General features: G+C 54.5%; 1 protein-coding gene across 1 annotated transcript in view; it reads right to left on the reverse strand.

Moving 5' to 3' along the window:
• The window catches only part of RIN3 (Ras and Rab interactor 3), a 120,191-nt gene that overhangs the window by 28,288 nt on the left and 71,904 nt on the right, over positions 1–19,999 (reverse strand). The window contains exons 4-5 of the mRNA XM_029952417.1: positions 15,220–15,292; positions 7,962–8,053 (exon numbers count right to left, since the gene is read on the reverse strand). Coding sequence (XP_029808277.1) covers positions 7,962–8,053; positions 15,220–15,292 — 165 coding nt within the window. The remainder of the gene's footprint in view (positions 1–7,961; positions 8,054–15,219; positions 15,293–19,999) is intronic.

Below are 19,999 nucleotides of genomic sequence, written 5' to 3' on the forward strand. Positions count from 1 at the left end.
GGTGCAGTAAGAATGCACCGTGGCCGTGAGCTCAGACCTGACTGTCCAAATGGGGGTACCGGTCCACTGCAGAATGCTTCTGTTGATCTCTGTGCTAAAATAGGAAAACCGCCCATGCCCTGCGTGTGTGTGTGTGGGGGGGTGAAGGGGGGGGTCAGAAAGCAGGGGGTCCTCCCCTGCTGGTTGGCTTCCAGCCCATGCCCCTCTCCTGACCCACCCCTCACAGACAGCCCACAGCCATGGCCACACATGCAGGCCCGTCCCTATCCAGATGTGGTCTGTCCACACCAGGCTTGTTCTGGGTAACGGGCATGGGACATGGCAGCTGAAAGGGCCCAGGGGTCCAGTGTTTGTTCTGAGAATAATTCCGGATGGTCTGCAGCCATGCTGGACTCACTCAGGGCTCCTCCTGGAAGGCAGCAGGGACTCTAGCCTTTTCAGCCTGTTAATTTAATTCACTTAAATTTAGTTTTAAAAAATTGTTTAAATGTTTACTTATTTTTGAGAGGGAGAGAGACAGAGCATGAGCAGGGGAGGGGCAGAGAGAGAGGGAGACACAGAATCAGAAGCAGGCTCCAGGCTCTGAGCTGTCAGCACAGAGCCCGACACGGGGCTCGGGCTCGAACTTACGCACTGTGAGATCATGACCTGAGTGGAAGTAGGATGCATTCACCGACAGAGCCACCCAGGCGCCCCCCCCACTTAAAAAAATTTTTTTTTCAGCGTGTTAATTTTAGAGACTGATAGTGCACAGTCCCTTGTGAGCGATGGGGCCAGGCCTCCAGCCTCCCATCCAGAGCTCCTTACTTCCGGGAGGGATCAGCAAGAAACGTACCAAAAATAACATCAAGAACAGTAAGAGGGGCCAGCACGTCTGGGCGTCCGGCTGTGTGGGTTACTTTCCACGGATCATCGCACTGACGCCTGACCACAGGCCTCTGGTGCAAGCCCTGATACTGTCCTCCTATTACATGAAGGTGAGAGAGAGACCCAGAGAGAGTCAACGACTGCCCAAGGTCCCCGGCTGGCGAGCGGAGGACTGGGATTTGAACCAGGTCAGGCCGGTTCTGAGGCCTGTGTGCGCAGCCCCCGTGTTACATGCCTTCCTTCATAGGAACTTGCAACACTTCCCATGTAAGTTGCTGTCCCAGGGTCAGAGCGAGAGGGTGGTGTGCGCCCCAGCACTGGCGATGTGGTAAGCACACAATAGGCTCTTGACGGTGAAAGAAAAGAGGCCGTTCCAAGATGGTGGCCGACAGCAGCCGTTTGTGTGCCTGCCCTGAGACCCGGCCACCTTGCTGGCCAGGGGCTGTGGCCACCCCAATCTAGGGGAGCAGGGTGTCATCCGGGACAATGGCGCTGCTGGGACACTGACCAAAAGTGAGCGTTTGCATTGGGAAGGAGAGCGGGGCTCCCGGCTCAGCCCCGTCCTGGGCAGAGAGCCGGTGTCGGGCACCCTGAGTGCTGTGGCCAGCTGTCTCCATAGTAACAAACTTTAAATGTGACTGGTCCCAATTTGCAAAGCTCTGGGTCTGTCAGAGCCACCACCTGAGGACATGGGGTACCTGGGGGGGAGGGGAGCCTCTGGGCTCTCGCACGTCTGGGGAGGGCTGTTCTTCACGATCGTCTGGGTGACAAATCCACTGCCCTGGGCCATGTCACGCCAAGCACACAGATGTTCTGGCCCTGAGAGGTGAGTATCAGAGGCACCGAGTCCTGACCACTCAGGACCAGATCAAAGGCGTCTCGTTTGGAAGTATTCCCAGCAAAGGGAAGCCAGTCTGGCCCAAAGGTGAACGGGCCGCAGCCCCATGTGTGGGCTGAGGTCCCTGGTGCTCGAAGACTTTCCTTAGGGTAGACGGTGAACAGAACTGCCGCCTACGCCTGGATGTTCTCGTCATTGCTCATTTGGATCATGGCCATAGCCTGCCCATGGCCCCATCCATTTTCCTTCTTGGGACACCATGCTGGGCTTGGTGGCTCTTTGTTCAGAATCACTGCTGGCCCTTCACTGTTTATTTTGAGAGACAGAGATCGAGAGTGAGAGGAGAAAGAGAGCGAGCGAGAGAGAGAGGGCGGGAGAGCAAGCACTTGTGCGAGTAGAGGAGGGGCAGAGAAAGAGAATCTCAAGCAGGGTCCACGCTGTCAGTGCAGAGCCCGATGTGGGGCTTCATCCCACAAACCATGAGATCATGACCTGAGCAGAAATCAAGAATCATTAACTTACTGAACCACCCAGGCGTCCCTCACTGCCAACCCTTTAGCCTGGCATTCAAGGCCTGTGGGATCTGGCACTGTACATCTTTTCCAGCTTCACCTAGTGAGGATTTACCCCACTCATTTCTTCTTGAACATGCCATGGGCTGCTGCTCTACCTTGAGGTCTTGGCTAATACCATTCCCTCTGCTTGGAATTCTTTTCCTCCTCTCTCTCCCTGGCAAACTCTTACTATCTGTCATGACACAAGTCAAAGGTTACCTGTTTGGCGGAGCTTTCCTGACACGTTCAGACCTCTGTACTCCCCCAGCTCTGGTGCCCACCCTGACCCAAGTGACCACAGCCGGGACTGGAATTCTGAGGTTTTGTCTGGCTCCCGCCCACCTCTTCCAGACTGTGAACTTGCACAAGGCAGCAACAGCATTTCATTCGAGTGTTTCCAGAAGCCTGGCTGACATGGGCAGGTTAGCTCCGCCAGGGTGGACAGGCAGGGTTCTGAGAGACATGGGCAAGGGTCACTTGATGGCAACATGTGGATGGCCCGAACCATGAGAGCATGGCTACAGGCTAGAAAGGAAGAGACCAGGGGCGCCTGGGTGGCTCCATCAGTAAATCTTCTGACCTCGGCTCAGGTCATGATCTCACGGTTCATGAGTTCAAGCCCCACACTGGGCTCTGTGCTGACAGCTCAGAGCCTGGAGCCTGCTTTGGATTCTGTGCCTCCCTCTCTCTCTGCTCCTCCCCTGCTCACGCTCTGTCTCTCTCAAAAATAAATAAAACATTAAAAAATTAAAAAAAAAGGAAGAGACCAGAAAACGGGAGGAACAAAGCAAAAAGAGGGTTGAGGAGCTCCAGAAGCAGAGGGCCCACCAGCTGGACCACCTGCCTCAGCATAGCAAGGTGGGTCCATCATGCACAGGAAGAAAAAAAAACACATTTTCCACCACGCAGGCAGGAGGAGACGTTGGGGCTCAGAACGATGGGCCCGGGGCCTGGGTGACAAAGGACTGCTCCCTGCCCCTAAGACAGGCCTGGTGGTTCCGCCCTGGCAGGGCAGAGGCTTCAAAGCCAAGGCCACTGTGAGGGGTGGGGGGCGCTGGGACCTGAGAAGCTGCGTCGCAGGGTCTGGGGCCTGTTAGGCAACCACAGAGGCAGCGCAGGCCTTTATGCTGAAAAACAGAAAAGGGAAGTAGGTACGTTCTCTGTAGCCTAGAATGCCAAGGCCAGTGGAGAACCGGAACATTGTCATGCAAGGCTAGTGGTTGGCAAAGGGGGGCGCCTGTGCCCGCTGGCACCCCGCCAAGCCTTGGCTCGGTCGCCGGAGTCCCCTGAGCACCCGCATCTTCACGGGCTCTGTGCTGCTGGGGACCCAGGCAGGTGTTTTGCCAGCTCTGCAGCATCTTCTGTGTCTTGCCAGGTGCCCCGTCCTACGATCGTCAGAGGGGCTGGGCCAGCAGCGTTTTTGGGCTGTGGGCTCTGAGGGCAAAGATGATGAAGGTTTCACACCTGGGGAGCCCCGGACTCGTGGCAGGGCGGAGAGGGGGAGAGTCAGCGCAGCAAAGCAGCCCAGATGTCATGGAAACAGCCCGAAAGTCCTCCGAGTTTAGCAAATAACTATTTTTGCCGCATCCCCGAGACGCGCTGTTGGACAATCACTCATACGTGACTTTTCAGTGAATTTTTAATAACTAGGAACTTTATCATTGTATAATGTAAAGGAAAAAGAGAATAACATGCAAACTTGGGAGTGCTATGGAACATGTGCGTCCTCTAAACGTATTTTTAAAATATGAAGCATAGGGGGTTCCTGGGCGGCTTAGTCGGTTAAGCATCAGACTTCAGCTCCGGTCATGATCTTGCGGTTCGGGAGTTCGAGCCCTGCATCTGGCCCTGCGTTGGCAGCATGAAGCCTGCTTGGGATTCTCTATCTCCCCCGCTTTCTCTCTCTGCCCCTCCCCAACATGTGCTCTCTCTTTCTCTGGCTCTCAAAATAAGTATACATAAAAATATATTAAGCATATATAGACTGCAAGCGTGTCTGAGAACCTCCGCAAATCCGACCGACTCCGGCTTGCCATCACTTTCTCTGGGTTCCCATTGCGCTAAAAGTCACCTGCATGCAGTTTAATGCCGGACTGCTCCCCGTGTTAGCCTTGTGGCCCCGAGACGCCACCTCTGCCGCCTGCCCTCCTCTTAAACATCAGCCTTTCCAAGGCCAAACCTGGACTTTCTTCTGTCATGAGCAACGAGCACCCGCTTGGGCCGCCACGCGGTGCTGACCCTGCAATTAAACATCTCCGGCTCGGCCCCATCACTGCTGCCCGAGCACCAGGGCTTGGCTGTGATTTGGATTTTTATTACATTCTACTCATGGTGTCAAAAGTGAGTAGAATGCCAGAAAAATGACATTGCAGACACTCGGCAGTAGGAGGAAACACACATCCTCACGACTTCTTCCAACTGCAAGGTCAGCAGGTGGCGTGAGGCTGGAGCCCGGCCGGGAGGCAGGTGGAGTCAGGGACCCGCGGGCAGGGAGGAAGCCGGCGGCCCAGCCGCTGCTGCACGTGAAGCCTGGCCAGCCTTTTGCTGTTTCTTGGAGCCTCTCCAGTGTCCCTTCACCATGTCCCCTTTTATCTCTGCTAGTCTGAGGGGGTTTCAGTTCTTTGTCACGAGAACGCCTTGCCCGCAACAAGGAGAGACGCCCAGTGCACAGTGCCCCATGCACCCGGGCTCTGGGCAAAGCCACTCCCTGCGATGTTTGGCAGCATCGCTACGGGGTGAAGGTCAGGAGGCCCACGCCTACGCATCTCAGAGGCACCTCTGGCCTGTGATGGGCTGTGCCCTCTTGGCTCTGGGGTCTCTGCCCATTCTGGGCCGGGCTGAAAAGTTAACTCTTTCTTAGCCACAGGGAAAAATGATTCTGGAGAACCTTGCTTTACATCCTCCAGCCTCGGGGGCCACCAGGTCTGATTGGAACCTAATTGGAACGGTTACTAGGCTGCCGCATACCCGCGTTTCATTTCAATCCCCTTCTGAGGGAAGCAAGTGCTGACAGACGAATCTGAAATGTCACGGTCTTCCCCTACAGCAACCTCTCTTTGCTTCCTTAAGGTGCCTGAGGTCAGACACTCCCAGGACAGAAGGGCTTGTCTCTTCCAGAAAGGAACGTGCCTCAAGAGGAGCAGATTCTCTTAAACACAGCATGTGCCTAGGGCTGGTGGGGGCGGGGGGCAGCCACGTTCCTCCAGGTGAGCAAAACCTTCAGGGAGCCCCTGGGCAGCCTTCCAACCTGCCTGTTGTGCAATCCCTACCGTTTTCCCCCCTTTTCTTAACACAAGTGCCTGACTTAAGCTGTGATTGCCGAGTTAGCGTTCCAAAGTGGCGTCCTTCAGCGAGATCTTGAATAGACACGTTGCCTGTCACAAGACCAGATAACAGCGGGCTGCCTTCCTCCACGGAGGCTCCTTTGTTCTGGAGATCTTGGTTGATTTAGACAGCTGACCATTTGGGTCACTTGTTTTTTCTCTCTTCCTATACATTAAATTCCCCTGTTGTGGTTTGTTTGAGAGAAAGAGAGAGAGCGAGAGAGAGCGCTCACACACCCAGGCATGCACAAGCAGGTGAGGGGCAGGAGGAGAGAGAGCGAGAGAGTCTCTCCACCTCATGATTCTGGGATCATGACCTGAGCTGAAATCAACAGTCGGACGCTTAACCAATGGAGTCACCCAGGCGCCCCATCCCCTCATGCTTTAAATTCACCAGTGAAGAGGGAGCCTGAGAAACCCGAGGTTTCCACTGTCAGGCTCCAAAAAAGCAGAACGCCCGGCCCACGTGAGCTTTCTCCCCATGACCTCACTGTGGGGCCCCAGGGGTGCTATGTAGTTTCTAGGTCTTGTAACCAATAAACCTTTCTTTTTCTTCTTTTCAGATTTTTATTTAAATTCTAGTTAGTTAACGTATTGGTTTTCAGGAGTAGAATTCTGTGATTCATCACTTCCGTACCACGCCCAGTGCTCATCCCAACAAGTGCACTCCTTAGTACCCACCACCCGGCTAGCCCATCCCCCACCCACATCCCTCCATCAACCCCCTGTTTGTTCTCTAAGACAGACTCTTAATAAACCTTTATGTTTTCAGTCTCCTGCTGGTTGTTGCTGAAGGGTGTCTTGCAAATGTAGTAAGAACCCAGGGCTGGTCCAGCCACAGCACTGCCCAAACCCACGGGGCCCCTGCTGTCAGAAGCAGACCTCTCCAGATGGAGCCTGTGCTCCATCCCTACTGACCTGGCCTTGAACTGGCCCCTGACCGCTGCAAAGCAACTGTGAAGGTCAGGAGGTGCAGGTGAGGGGCAGTGCAGGGGTCATGCTTGGAGTCAGAAAGCCCTGGGCACGTAACCCAGCTTTGTTCTTCTTGCCTGGGCCGCCTTGGACAAGTTTCTCAGCTGTGCTCAGTCAGACTTGCTTTTGCATTTTTTCTTTATATTTGAGAGAGAGAGAGCGAGCACATGAGCAGGAGAAGGGCAGAGAGAGAGAGAGATTTAAAAAATATCTTTATTTTGAGAGAGAGAGAGAGAGAATGGGGGAAGGGCAGAGAGGGAGGGAGACACAGAATCCAAAGCAGGCTCCAGGCTCTGAGCTGTCAGCACAGAGCCCGACGTGGGACTCAAACTCACAAACTTCGTGATCATGACCTGAGCGGAAGTCAGGCGTTAACCGACTGAGCCACCCAGGAGCCCCTGTATCTTTTTTTTTTTTTTAAGTTTATTTGTTTATTTTGAGAGAGTGAGAGAGAGCATGCGTGCATGTATGAGTGGGTGAAGGGCAGATGGAGAGAGAATACCAAGTGGGCTCCATGCCCAAACGTGGGGCTTGGTCTCACAACTGTGAGATATGACCTGAGCTGAAATCAAGAGACAGATGCTTAAATGACTGAGTCCCCTGGGCGCCCCGATGTTGTATCTTTTTTTTTATGGTTTTTATTTATTTTTGAGAGACAGAGACAGCATGAGCAGGGGAGGGTCAGAGAGAGAGGGAGACACAGAATCTGAAACAGGCTCCAGGCTCTGAGCCAGCCGTCAGCACACAGCCCGACGTGGGGCTTGAACCCACGAACCGTGAGATCATGACCTGAGCCGAAGCTGGATGCTTAACCGACTGAGCCACCCAGGCGCCCCCGATGTTGTATCTTTGACGTGGGGACACAAGGACTACACAAGACGATGTCAGGCAAGTATGAGGCACTGAAATGTGTCGTTGCACAACTTTCGGCCTCAGAGGAGAGGTCACTTGGCCTGTGTGAGTTACCAAGCCGTGAGCCATCCCGAATTCAGTTCACAATCCCGTTCCTGGCCTTCCTTCTGGTGAAGGGGGTTGGACGGGGGCCAGGGTTGGAGCAGTGCTGGTGCCCAGCTCTGGTCAGCTGACACGGGCCTGGGAGTTTGGCTTGGCCTTTCCTAGGGCCACGTCCTGACCGTGGGTCAGCCTGTGCTGGCCCTGACTGGCCCCGGCTTCCCCAGACCCAGCAAGGCTGTGCGTCAGACCTCCTGGGAAGCTGTAAAGAGTGCCACTTTGGGAACTGGGGGCATCTCCAGGCTCCGGGACGCAGCGGCCTGGGGAGGGGGAGGGGCGGGACTCAGCATCCAGCTTGGTCACAGCCCAAGGGCACCCCTGTGCGAGGTGGGCAGCAGTCCTGAGGCCCCATATCCGAAGCCCTGCCACCCGCCCTGAGGTGTGGCGGGGACTTACCCAGGCCCAGGTTGGAGATGGTCTCCAGGTCCATGAAGCTGCGGGCCTCAAGGATGGCTTGGGGCAGCCTCAGCGTGGAGGGCAGCAAATCTCTGCGGAGACAGGAAAGGTCGGAGGTCATGTCGGGGAGAGGGACCCGCGTGTCCATTCTGTGGCCCCACAGCCCATAAAGGAAGCAACCCTGATGGCTGCTGGGTCTCCATGCAGTCTGGAAACTTCCCTGGGGACCAAGGAGCTGAGCCCTGGGGCCGAGGGAGAAGCTGGTCCACTTTAGTCCTGTGCCAGCACTGAGGGCCCTGGAGGAATGGGAGACTGTGCTCGGGATTGGGGGTGGGACCAGCTTCTCCCTGGTCTTCCTGGCCTGTGGGAAGCCCAGGAAACTTCCCTTACTGGTGCTATTCTGGGTAGTGAGTCGCCCCTTTCTGCCTGATAACCACTGCGGGTCCACACTGAGACGGGCGGTATGCACACAGTCAGGCTTCCTGGTGAGCACACAGTCAGGCTCCCCCAATGAGCACACAGTCAGGCTTCCTGGTGAGCACACAGTCAGGTTTCCCTGGTGAGCACACAGTTGGGCTTCCCCGGTGAGCGCATAGTCAGGCTTCCCCAGTGAAGGCTACCAGTCGGCCCCTCCAGGCAGGCCAGGCCCAGACCCAGACTGCACCCTCAGTGCTCATTCCCACCTCAGACCACCACTACCCCATCTCTAACTTTGAAGGATGGGACAATTCATCCCTGTGTTGCCTCAGTTTACCTGGTTGGCCGTCTGGCCTGCCAGCAGGGTTTCCAGGCGCTCCTTGGTCACTATGTATGACGTAATGGCCCCCAGAGTCACTCAGCTCATCTGGTGCCCATCCTGGCCACCAGGACAATCTCCTATACCCCTCACCCCTTTTCTCTGTGTGCTGCTCAAAAGGCCGCGGTGGTGGCTGCAGACCACCGCCAGCCTGGGCCCCCTGTGCCCACGGCCTTCCCTGGCCTGGCTTCTGCCCCTGCCTCTCCTGCCAGCTCCTCACTGCTGCACCGCAGACCCTTCTCTTGCACTCAGGGGCCTCCTGGCCACCTCCCCAAAGGGCACACTTATTTTCCCATAGGGACTGTGCCTTGCTATTCTGCACCTCTGAGCTTTGCATAGAGGGAGCCCCTCCCACCCCCACCAACTACATCTACTTAGATTCTACATATCTTTTGGGGCTGCATCACGGACCCCCTCCTGCTCCATAACCCAGAGTTGCTCAAGGACTTCATCTGTCCCTGCTTCCTGACACATCAACCAATTCAACACTTCACCCAAGGGCTGCGTCTTTGGATCCAAGGCAAAGCACCCACAGGTAGAGTGTTTGTTGGGTGACCGCTATGAGCCAGGCACTGAGCTAGGTGTTTGCAGGCCTCATGGCACATGATATTATTACTATGATGATGATGATGGTGATGGTAACTCTATCACAGCATATGGGTAGGTATTAACACCTTTGTATTACTTAACTCTGGGTCAGAATCCCATGAATGAGCAGCTAAAAATGCAGATCCCCAGATCTACATGCATGGGTTCCCGGGGTCAGGTCTGGGGGTGGGCCAGGAATCCATATCCATATATATATATGTGTGAGCAGGGGAGGGGCAGAAAGAGAGGGACAGAGAGAATCCCAAGCAGGCTCCATGCTGTCAGCGCAGAGCCCAGTGCGGGCTCCATCCCACTAACCGTGAGATCATGACCTGAGCCGAAGTCAAGAGTCGGATGCTTAACTGACTGAGCCCCCCAGGTGCCCCAAGGGGCCCTATTTTTCACCAGCTCTCAAGGGGATCCTGATGGACACAGTCTGGGCTGGGAATCACAGCCCCCAAAACAAAAGCTATCAAAACAAATAAAAATAAAGCACCTCTCCAGTTGTGCGTATGTGTACGTGTATATAAGAATATATATATGCCTTATATGATGGACTATTAAGTCCCTTAAAAAGCATTCACGAAAATAGAAATTCAAAAAATGGAATAACGTTCCAATGGAATAAGCATGAATATTCCACTATCCCTGCCCCCACCCCCACGCTGGTGGGTCAGCTTGTGGGCCTCCCAGGGCAGGAGATGCCCCTCCCTAAAGGCCTCTATTCTAGTCAGTGTTTTTCTAACGTTTTGACCATGACTGCCAGCAAGACATGCACTTGGCATCACGACGGGGTGTATGCTCACACACACTCTCTCCCTCACACCTCCTCATACACATTCATACACAACTAAAGCAAGGATTTAGCAAAACTAGGCTTATTCCAACTTATGTGAGACACATTCTGATATTTTCCAGTCTCGTCTCACATCTCCTTTAAAAGGAGAGCAGTCCTGATCCAGTAGACTGATTTTATGACCCCCTCCAGGGCGTTTTCTAACAATAACCACTAATTTTGCGATTTTCCACACACCAGCAGGGGGTCTGATGAGTTAATTCCATTCTGGCGCTAACTACCTAGAATCAGCGCAGACCCCTCAAGTTAGGGACTCGGCCTCACCTTCAGAAGCCTATTGCAAGCCCCAGGCCACCTGTACTGCCCCGACTGACTGGGTGTAACTTGCAGGTTCACACAGACCCCTCCTCAGGTTTTCCGTTTGCCAGAACAGTGCACAGAACTCAGGGAAACACTTTCCTTACATTTACTGGCTTATAAAGGACACAACTCAGGAGCAGCCCGAAGAGGTGCCTGGCATAGCAAGGTATGGGGAAGGGCACCGAGCTTGGATGCCTCTCTGGGCACGCCACCCTCCCGATGACACCTCAGTGTGTTCGGAATGTGGGAGGTGGGTGGGTGGGGCTGCAAGTCCCAGCCCTCTAAACACTTGGTCTTCCTGGTGACCGGCCCATCCTGAGGCTCCCTGGGGGTCCTAGGTCAGCTCTTGGCACAAATTCAGGTATCATGAAAGGGGCTCATGATGACACACAAAAGACACCCTGTCACTTAGGACATCCCAAGGGTTTTAGGAACCTGGTGTTGGGAATGGGGACAAAGACCAAACCAAATATATTTTTGTGTTACACCCCACTCCTATGACAATGGGCTGGTACCCAGGAATGAAAAACACCACATACCAAGTGTACTATCTCATTTATGCTAATTTTCTCTTCCCCTGAGGGCTGGGCAACCCCGCCCAGATCCTGTAAAGCTTTGGGGTGACCTGGGAATGTTTACTTCCATGGAATGCCCTGGCCTGCGTGAGCAGTATGTATGAGTTCCCTCAATGCCCTCATGGCACCCCAACTCCATTCCCTAAGAGCCCCTGGCCAACTTTTGTGGTTTTGAGTGTTCGTCACTGTAGACGGAAAAACATGATCTTATTTTGGTACACTTTTAGTTAAAAATTTTTAAAGTTTATTTATTTATTTCAAAGAGAGAGAGAGAGAGTGCAAGTTGGGGAGGGGAAGAGAGAGAGAGAGAGAGAAAGGATCCCAAGCAGGCTCTGCACTGTCAGCACGGAGCCCGACATGGAGCTTGACAATTTCACAAATCACATGACCATGACCTGAGCTGAAATCAAGAGTCAGACGCTTAACTGACAGAGCCACCCAGGCGCCCTACTTTGGTGAATGTTTCAAGTGAGCGAGAGGGAGAAGGTGAAAACCAGCCTGAACTTTGGAATCGACAGACCCCACGAAAACCCCAGTGCTGCCAGTCCTGGCCCGATGTCATTTCCTTCTCAGCTTCCCGGTCTGACGGAGGGGGGACGATGCCCTCTTGCGGGGTTGTTTTGAGAATTAAGTGAGCCGGGGCATGGTAAATGCTGGCAGCGCACGCCAGCACCTAGCGGGGGCTTGTGTGTTTCATTCCTCCTCCTGAGAGCTCAGCTCATGGGCGCTTCCCAGGGTGGCCTGGCTCCTTCCCTCCGCCCCGCTCCCCCGGACCACCCCCAGGTAAGACCATGGCTCCTGGCCCAGGAAGCTGGGAAGGCAGCCCCAGACACAGCTTTCTTCAAAGGCAAAGAGGACCAGCCTGCCACCCTGTCCCCCAGCGGAAGGAGGGTAATGGCTTAGTCACAGCAGTGCGTGGTCAGACCCAAGGGTCTCCACCCTTCCTTCCTCATTTTGGTTAATGGCACCCACTTCACGAGGCTACCAGCTCCCACCCCTGGCTGTCCTGAGGGGGTATCCTCTTGGTCCTTTGTTTTGTTTTTTCCTCTTGGTCCTTGTAAGGAGCTTAGTCAGGTGCCCGGCACATAGTAGGTGCTCCAGAAAAGACGCAGTGCCTCCGCGCTCCTGTTGTCCAGGGAAGCAGCCCCGGCATTCCCCTGGCCTGGCTCCTCTGCGCCCTGGCTCCTTCCTGCGGCGGCTGTCCCCCCCCTCTCAGTTCCTCCAGCGGCGTCGGGGCAGGGGCCTCCCCTGGCCTCCATTCCGCCACCTGCTGCAGCCACGCAGGCCAGCTAAAGTGCAGCCCGACTGGGAGCTGCAGGGGGGCTCCCAGCAGCCGGAGAAGGGTGTCCCCACAGCTCCTGGGGGCGGCGTTCGAGGCCTTCAGTCTCATCCCCCCACCCCTGTGTCTGGCTCTCCCACACGGCCATTCCTGAGCTTCCTGCTGCCAGCCTTCCCGCAGTAGGGTTAGAAAGAACTTTGAGGGCAGAGCACAGACCAGCCTGACTCAACACAGACGCCTGGTCAGCTGCAGCCGTTTGCACCGTCACTGCCACCCCACCTGGCCCCCAGATGCCCCTTACTATCCCTGTCCACCCATCACCCAGCCTCCGTGGGGTCTGCTTCTGGGGACCAGCACCTGTGACCCTCAGAGGCTTGTACTGAAGGCTGGAGCCTCACGGTCGGCCCCGCTGGAGATGGAGAGCCACAAATGTCTCTGCCCTGGGGGCTGGCCGGGTGGCTTGGTGGGTACAAAAGCCCGGCCCTGCTGGCTTTAAGGTGGACAGCCCTGAGGTCCCTCCTGTGCTCCAGAGCAGCCCCTGGGATCCTGCTGAGGCTGGAGGGTCCCTGCAATCGCACCTTTGCTGGGCTTCTCTCCTTCCCCCCTCCTGGTCCCCCTCCTCCTGCTGCTCTCTCCTTGGGACCAAGTCCTTTTGTGCCAGTTGTATGCATGTCCCTAGGAGAACCCCAGCCAAGCTATGGCTGTGCCCTGGCCCAGCCCCGCTGGGTCAGGATCTCTGGGGTAGACCTCAGGAGTCTGTATTAAAAAAATTTTTTTTACTGTTTATTTTTGAGAGAGAGAGAGAGAGAGAGAGAGAGAGCACACAAGCAGGGGAGGGGCAGAAGGAGAAGGAGACACAGAATCCGAAGCAGGCTCCAGGCTCTGAGCTGTCTGCACAGAGCCCGATGTGGGGGCTTGAACTCACAAACCGTGAAGTCATGACCTGAGCTGAAGCCGGACACCTAACTGACTGAGCCACCCAGGCGCCCCCAGGAGTCTGTACCTTCAACCAGCTTCCTGGACAACTGCAAAGCCCAGGCAGGTCTGGGAACCTCTCTTGAGCGCTCACACCAGATGACCAGCTGCCCAGAACATTATGGGGAGAACTCTGAAGCAGGGCCCATGTCCTTCCTGCATGGGGATGGGAAGCAGGGAGCGCGTGCTCCCAAAGGAAAGTTCCAGCTCCAGACTGCCATCCCCTTGAGAGACGGGATCTTGGCTACCACCCCCTTGAGAGATAAGGCATCCGCAGCCGGGAGAGGCCGGGTGACAGCTAGGTAACGGTCTCCAGCTCCCAGCCTGGGGCTCTTGCTCCCACAGCCTCTCACTCCTTACAGATGGCCTTGGCGCTACACCAGACAGTACGTTGACATTGAGACATACAGGCTGTGATCTCGCGGGTTCCCTGAGCCGTTGAGGGCGGGCCAACAGGCACCTGCTTTTCTGGAATGTAGAGAAGCGGCAACAAGAGGTGGAAAGGTTGGAAGGTGGCAGCGTGAACTTGGTAACTAGGGCTCTAGGACACAGACAAAGTCACTACCCCAGCACATGCTCCCAGAGCCCAACCCACGGAAACAGAACCAGAGCGCCCACTAGCTGTTGGGCGGCATGCCACTTCTTCACCGCTCCCTTTGGCATCTGTCTAACGGGGTTGGCATTCCCAGAGAGATGGAGAAACGAGCTCACGTACTGGGCTCTGCAATGATGTCGTTCGTTTATTCACTCCAAGGACCAAACGTTCTGCTGGGCACCCCCTCCTAAGACCAGAACTTCCCAGAACAGGAAAGGGCCTGCCTCCCCGAGAGCTGGTCAGGCCATGACATATTGAGGGCCAGGGGGCCCCCGCTGCTCTGCCTTGGAGAGAACATGATAGATCATTGAAATTATTGTGAGAGGTACACAGTGTGTGTGTGTGTGTGGGGGGGGGGTGGTGGTAGCAAAGATCACGGACCTTGGAGATTTACCTACTTTGAATCTCCATCCTGCCATTTACCACCTGCGGGACCTGAACAAGGGACTTCTCTCAGCCTCAGCTTCCCCATCTGTGAAATGGGAACTTCCCTCAGGGAACTGTTTGCAAGATTCACAAAGGTAATGGATATGAAAACCCTGAGCGCAGAGCTGGGTGCCCGAGAGGCCTCACCAGGCGCCGGCCATTACCAGGCGTCATATTCCCTGCCCGTTGCGGCCCAGGAGGGTCCCGGGAGGTGGGCAGAGCGTTCTGGGCTGAGCGTGGTTTTCACTGGAGGCGGCAAGGACGGTGTGTCTGAAGCATGGAGAAGTGGGCCTGGGGCCCTGGAGCCCAAGGCATCCTGTCCAGCCATGGTCACGGCCCTGGAGCTGAAGCCATCATGGCACCAAAATATCTTTTTATGTTCCTAGAGGCCTGCAGCCCGTGCTGAGGAAGCAGGGCAGCTCTGAGGGAGGCGAGCAGTCACTGACCCCACCCAGCAGCGACTCACTGATCACAGGCTCGGTCCCACTGAGGGGTATCACCCTTCCTGTTGTCCCCACAGGAAGTGCCATCTATAACCCCTGCAACGGGGCGGGTCAGGTCCTCAGGGGACCCCAGGCGGTCTTGGACGCTGGAGCACGGGAAGCTGGGGGGAGGGGCAGTGAGCGGGGCGTGGGGGGCAGGTGGGGCTGAGGGAGGGGCCCTTACCGGCCAGACGGAGATAGCATCAGAGCTAACACCTTGCTCAGGGTTACCAGGGCAGAGCCAGGGACCGTCCCTTGTCTGGGCATCGTTTGGGCCACACCTTTCCCTCGGGGGGGGAGGGCTCCCTTGTGACCCTCCCCCTCACCCAAGGGGGCATCAACGTCAGTTGCCACCAGAGGCCCTTGTGTGGGCCAGGCGTACTCACCTACTGACACAGTAGAACGCGACCAGTCGGAAGATGTCCTCGAACACAAGAACCGAGCCTTCCAGGTACAGTACTGAGGAGAGACGACAAAGGCTCTGGATGAGTGTCCCTGTCAGACAGAAAAAGGAGGCTCCCCGAAGGTCGGGGTCGTGTCTGCCGCCTTCACGGGGGGTGGGGGAGGGTCCCTGTGCCAACGACTGTGCCTGGTATCCTGCAGCCTCTTACATATCAGCTCCTAATCAGACGACAGGCAAGTGGGGACTGAACTATGGGTTCATCCACTGAGATTTCAGGGGGCGGTGACAGCAGCTGGTGTCATCTTTAATATACAGTCACCATTTGGGGCAAAATGCCACAGACAACTCTAGATCATAAGAGCAGAACGAAACACCTAATTGGTCAGGGCCACCTGAACCAGACAGAGAATTGCGAGGGGCCAGCAGGGGGCAAGTTGCCCAGATCTGTCTGTGCCTCCAGAAGGTCCAGGAGGCTGGACCAGGGCCACTGGCCTTTTACCCAAGAACCCTGGGACCTGTTAGAACCTTACTTGGTTTGGCTAGATGGGTAATCCGAGAGGGAGGGTGACCCTGATATTTTCCAGCTCTGACAACAAAGAGGGACCAAAGCATTTGCCCAAGATGCCATCCCAAGGGGGGATATGGCTCCTCAGAGGGGCAGGGTGCTGGGATGTGCCTGCAGGTGAGTGGGGGTGCACCGGCCAAAGGGGAACATGGCACCCACCACACCCTGCTTTGGACCCTCAGGACAAGGGGCCCAGAGAAGCTAAGAGATTTAGTCCAGGTCCACTGCCCATCTTGGTTGTCACGGAAGCTCACGACTCCTGACTGTCACAGGGCTCCCTGTGCCGGTGAACCTCCTCCCCCCCACCCCCCACCCTCCGCCGAGTAGCTTTCTTAGGCATCAGAGGTACCAAGATACAAAGGGTCACACTTTAGTTCCAACTTCCTAGGGTTCTTCTCCCATGTGTGTGGAGGAGGGGAAGACAGGGCCCGCCTGGGGCCCAGGCCTGGCTCCAACCAGGAGTCAGGGCCACCACACGCAGAAGGAAGGGGACCTCCCAACCACAGACACGTGTGCACCTAGGGGACAGGAGGCTGTTCTGTCTTCAAAGCCCAGGACAGCATTTCACTGCATTGTGCTCTGCGGGATGGGCACACGCAGACCAACTTGTTTTGTTCCAGTTGCTCTATTTGCCTTCTTTCAATGTACTAGACACCATTCTAAACCGTTAACAGGGTTTTAAAAAAGAAGTTTATGCTCGTCATCTATTTATGGCAAAGAAATAATGGTTTCCCACAGGCACTTTAAAAGGGAGTTTAAAGAAAAATGCTAAGTAAAATTTTAAAATGTTTATATATTTTTGAGCGTGCGACAGAAAGACAGAGCATGAGCAGGGGAGGGAGAGAGAGAGGCAGAGACACAAAATCCAAAGCAGGATTTGGGCTCTGAGCTGTCAGCACAGAGCCTGACGCAGGGCTTGAACTCACTAGCTATGAGATCATGATCCGAGTCCAACTGACTGAGCCACCCGGGCGCCCCAAGAAAAATACCAAGTAGATTAAAGTACCACTGGTTCTTGAAAGGTGCATTCAAATGACCTAAGTCAGAAACCTCTGTCCCTGGAATTGCCACCCTTTGTGAATTAATAGTGAGGCGGACCACAGCGCCATCTAGTGGAGGCATTTGGGGCATCACTGACAGTCTCAAGAAGTGACCTGAGGCCAAAAAAGACATCCTGTAGCCTCAAGAGGTAGGGAGAGCTCCATCTGTAAAGCTGGGATGTAAAGACATCCTTGCGAATCCCTCAAGGGGGGTTGGCAGTGATGCGTGCAGAAAGCCTAGCCTGCAGCTAAGTGGGCGTGCTTAACAGAGCATTTCCTAGCCACGGGGACACGGGACAGGTCTGAAGCTAGAAGAGAGGCGTGGAACAGATTCCCCCCTGATCTGCAGAAACAGCCAACACTGCTGATGGTGATTTCTGGACTCCAGAACTGCGAGAGCATAAATTTGTGTTGTTTAGGCCAACACGTAGCACAGCGGTCCTAGGACACTAATGTGACCACTCATAAGCAATGCGTATTCCCGGAAGCTGCTAGAATAGCGCACAGCACTCTTGGTCAGAGACGATACAGGATTACTACACCGTCACTTTAAACCAGTAAGCCAGTCATGGTGTGAGGTAGGGCTGAGTTGGGAGGCTTGGTGTTATTTTGTGTGTCTCCTCAAAAGAAAACTTGTCCGTTGGGAGGCCCATTTTCCTCACTTTGTCTTGTCAGCGCAGTCCATACTCCTACCACCGGGCCTTTGCTCGTGCTCTTTCCCCCTGCACGAGAATCCATCTTTTTTAAAAATAATTTACTGTCAAGTTAGCTAAGATACAGTGTATACGCTGTGCTCTTGGCTTCCGGATTAGGTTCCCATGATTCATCACCTATATAAAACACCCAGTGCCCATCCCAACCAGTGCCCTCCCCCATGCCCATCACCCATTTTCCCCGCCCCTCCACTTCCTTCCATCCTCAGTTTGTTCTCTGTATTTACTTTTTATGTTTTTTTAAATTTATTTTTGAGAGACAGATAGAGACGGCGCAAACAGGGGAGGCTCAGAGAGAGAGGGAGATACAGAATCTGAAACAGGCTCCAGGCTCTGAGCCATCAGCACAGAGCCTGATGTGGGGCTTGAACCCACGAACCGCGAGATCATGACCTGAGCTGAAGCAGGACCTTAATTGACTGAGCCACCCAGGCACCCCATGTATTTACTTATTTAAAAAATTTTTTTTATGTCTTTATTTTTTTTTGAGAGAGAGAGATAGAGAGTGAAATGGGGAGGGGCAGAGAGAGAGGGAGACACAGATCGGAAGCAGGCTCCAGGCTCTGAGCTGTCAGCAGAGTCAGGCGCGGGGCTCGAACCCACAAACTGTGAGATCATGACCTAAGCTGAAGTCGGATACTTAACCGACTGAGCCACCCCGGCGCCCCTTTGTCTAATCTTCTAAAATTCTCTGTACATTTTCCCTTCAGGCTGATTGGTTTCCGGGGTCCTCCGAGCTCACAGCCTGCTGGGCACAGCTGCTGAGCCCCCGTGCCACTCAGTGCTGAGGGCACCACATGCCCTTACTCCACCAAGCCGGCCGCAGAAAGAGCTGCAGGAATGCCTGGCGAGGGCTCTGCTCGTGGCAGCAGCCGTGGCCAGGAGCCCAGCCAGCGGGCACCCCCCAACAAAGATGGGGTTCCAACCGGTCACCTTAGACAAGCACCAGCATGGAGCCGTCTGCTGTGTGTGATCTCCGGGGTCCGGGGCGGGGCCGTGCCAGACCCCTGTTCTGCTGCGTTTCTCACTCAGAGGGTAAGGTGGGGGACGCGTACCAGTCAGTCACACCTGGCACGTCTGGAGGTGACAGTAGGTGACAGGCAGCAGATTCTGCTTCTGCTTAGAGACAAGGAAATCTTTTACCAGGCGACTCACCATCAAGGCTGAGATGGGACAGGATAGCGATGCCAGGTCCACACATACATACCAGCATTTAAACCTCAAGTCAAAATGAAGTGTTCGTGAAGACCAGAAAACTAGCAGAGCATTAAAATAAAATGTTTTTAACATGTATTTATTTTTGAGAGAGAAAGAGAAAGAGAGAGAGCAAGCACAAGTGGGGGAGGGCAGAGAGAGAGAGAAGGGATCCAAAGCGGGCTGAGCCACTAAGCCTCCCAGGCGCCCCCGTAGAAGACTTTTTAAAAAGAAATTCTGTTCAGAGGCACCTGGGTACCTCAGTTGGTTTAGCAACTCTTGATTTTGGGTCAGATCATGATCCCAGGGTTGTGGCATCGAGCCCCACACTGCATTGGGCTCCGTGCTGATGGCAGGACGCCCACTTGGTATTGTCTCCCTCCCTCTCTGCTCCGTCCCTGCTCACACACACTCTCTCTCTCAAAATAAATGAACATTTAAAAAATGGTTAAGGTGGTAAGTTTTGAAAAAAAAAAAAAAAGAAATTCCGTTCATTTGACATCGGCTCTTTCACTTAGTATAATTTCTTCCAGGGTCCTCCAAGTTGCAGAGTGAATCAATACCTTATTCCTTTTTTCATTTTTTATTATTCTTTTAAAGTTTTATTTATTTTTGAGAGACAGAGCATGAGTGGGGGATGGGCTGAGAAAGAGGGAGACACAGAATCTGAAGCAGGCTCCAGACTCCCAGCTGTCGGCACAGAGCCCAATGCAGGGGCTCGAACCCACGGACCGTGAGATCATGACCTGAACCGAAGTTGGACATTTTATGGACAGAGCCACCCAGGCGCCCCAATAGCTTATTCCTTTTTACTGCTGAGCTCTCTTCTTTGGTCTGGGTGGACCAATTTGCTTGGCCATTCAGCCACTAACGGGTGTCTGGGCAGTTATTACGCACAAACTTGCTGTGGACATCTGTGTACAGGTTTTGATGTGAAAATGTGTCTTCCTTTCACCGGGGTTCCCAAGAGTGCCACTGCTGGAGACAGAGGGAGCCCGTCATTAGGTTTCAAAGGACTTGCCAGACTATTTTCCTGAGCGTCTGTGCCAACTGACGTTCCCACCAGCATGTGTGATTCGCCCAGTTCCTCCCCACGCTCACCAGGTTGGTGTTTTCACTACGTTTCCTCTTCGCTGTTCCATGCGATGCAGAATGGGGTCTTGCTGCAGTTTTTATTTGAATTTCGAAAAGACTTGAAACATCCTTTCATGTGGTTATTTGCCATCTGTATCACCTCTTTGGTGAAATGCC

Source organism: Suricata suricatta, chromosome 9 (genome assembly GCF_006229205.1).
Source record: "Suricata suricatta isolate VVHF042 chromosome 9, meerkat_22Aug2017_6uvM2_HiC, whole genome shotgun sequence".
NCBI lineage: Eukaryota > Metazoa > Chordata > Mammalia > Carnivora > Herpestidae > Suricata > Suricata suricatta.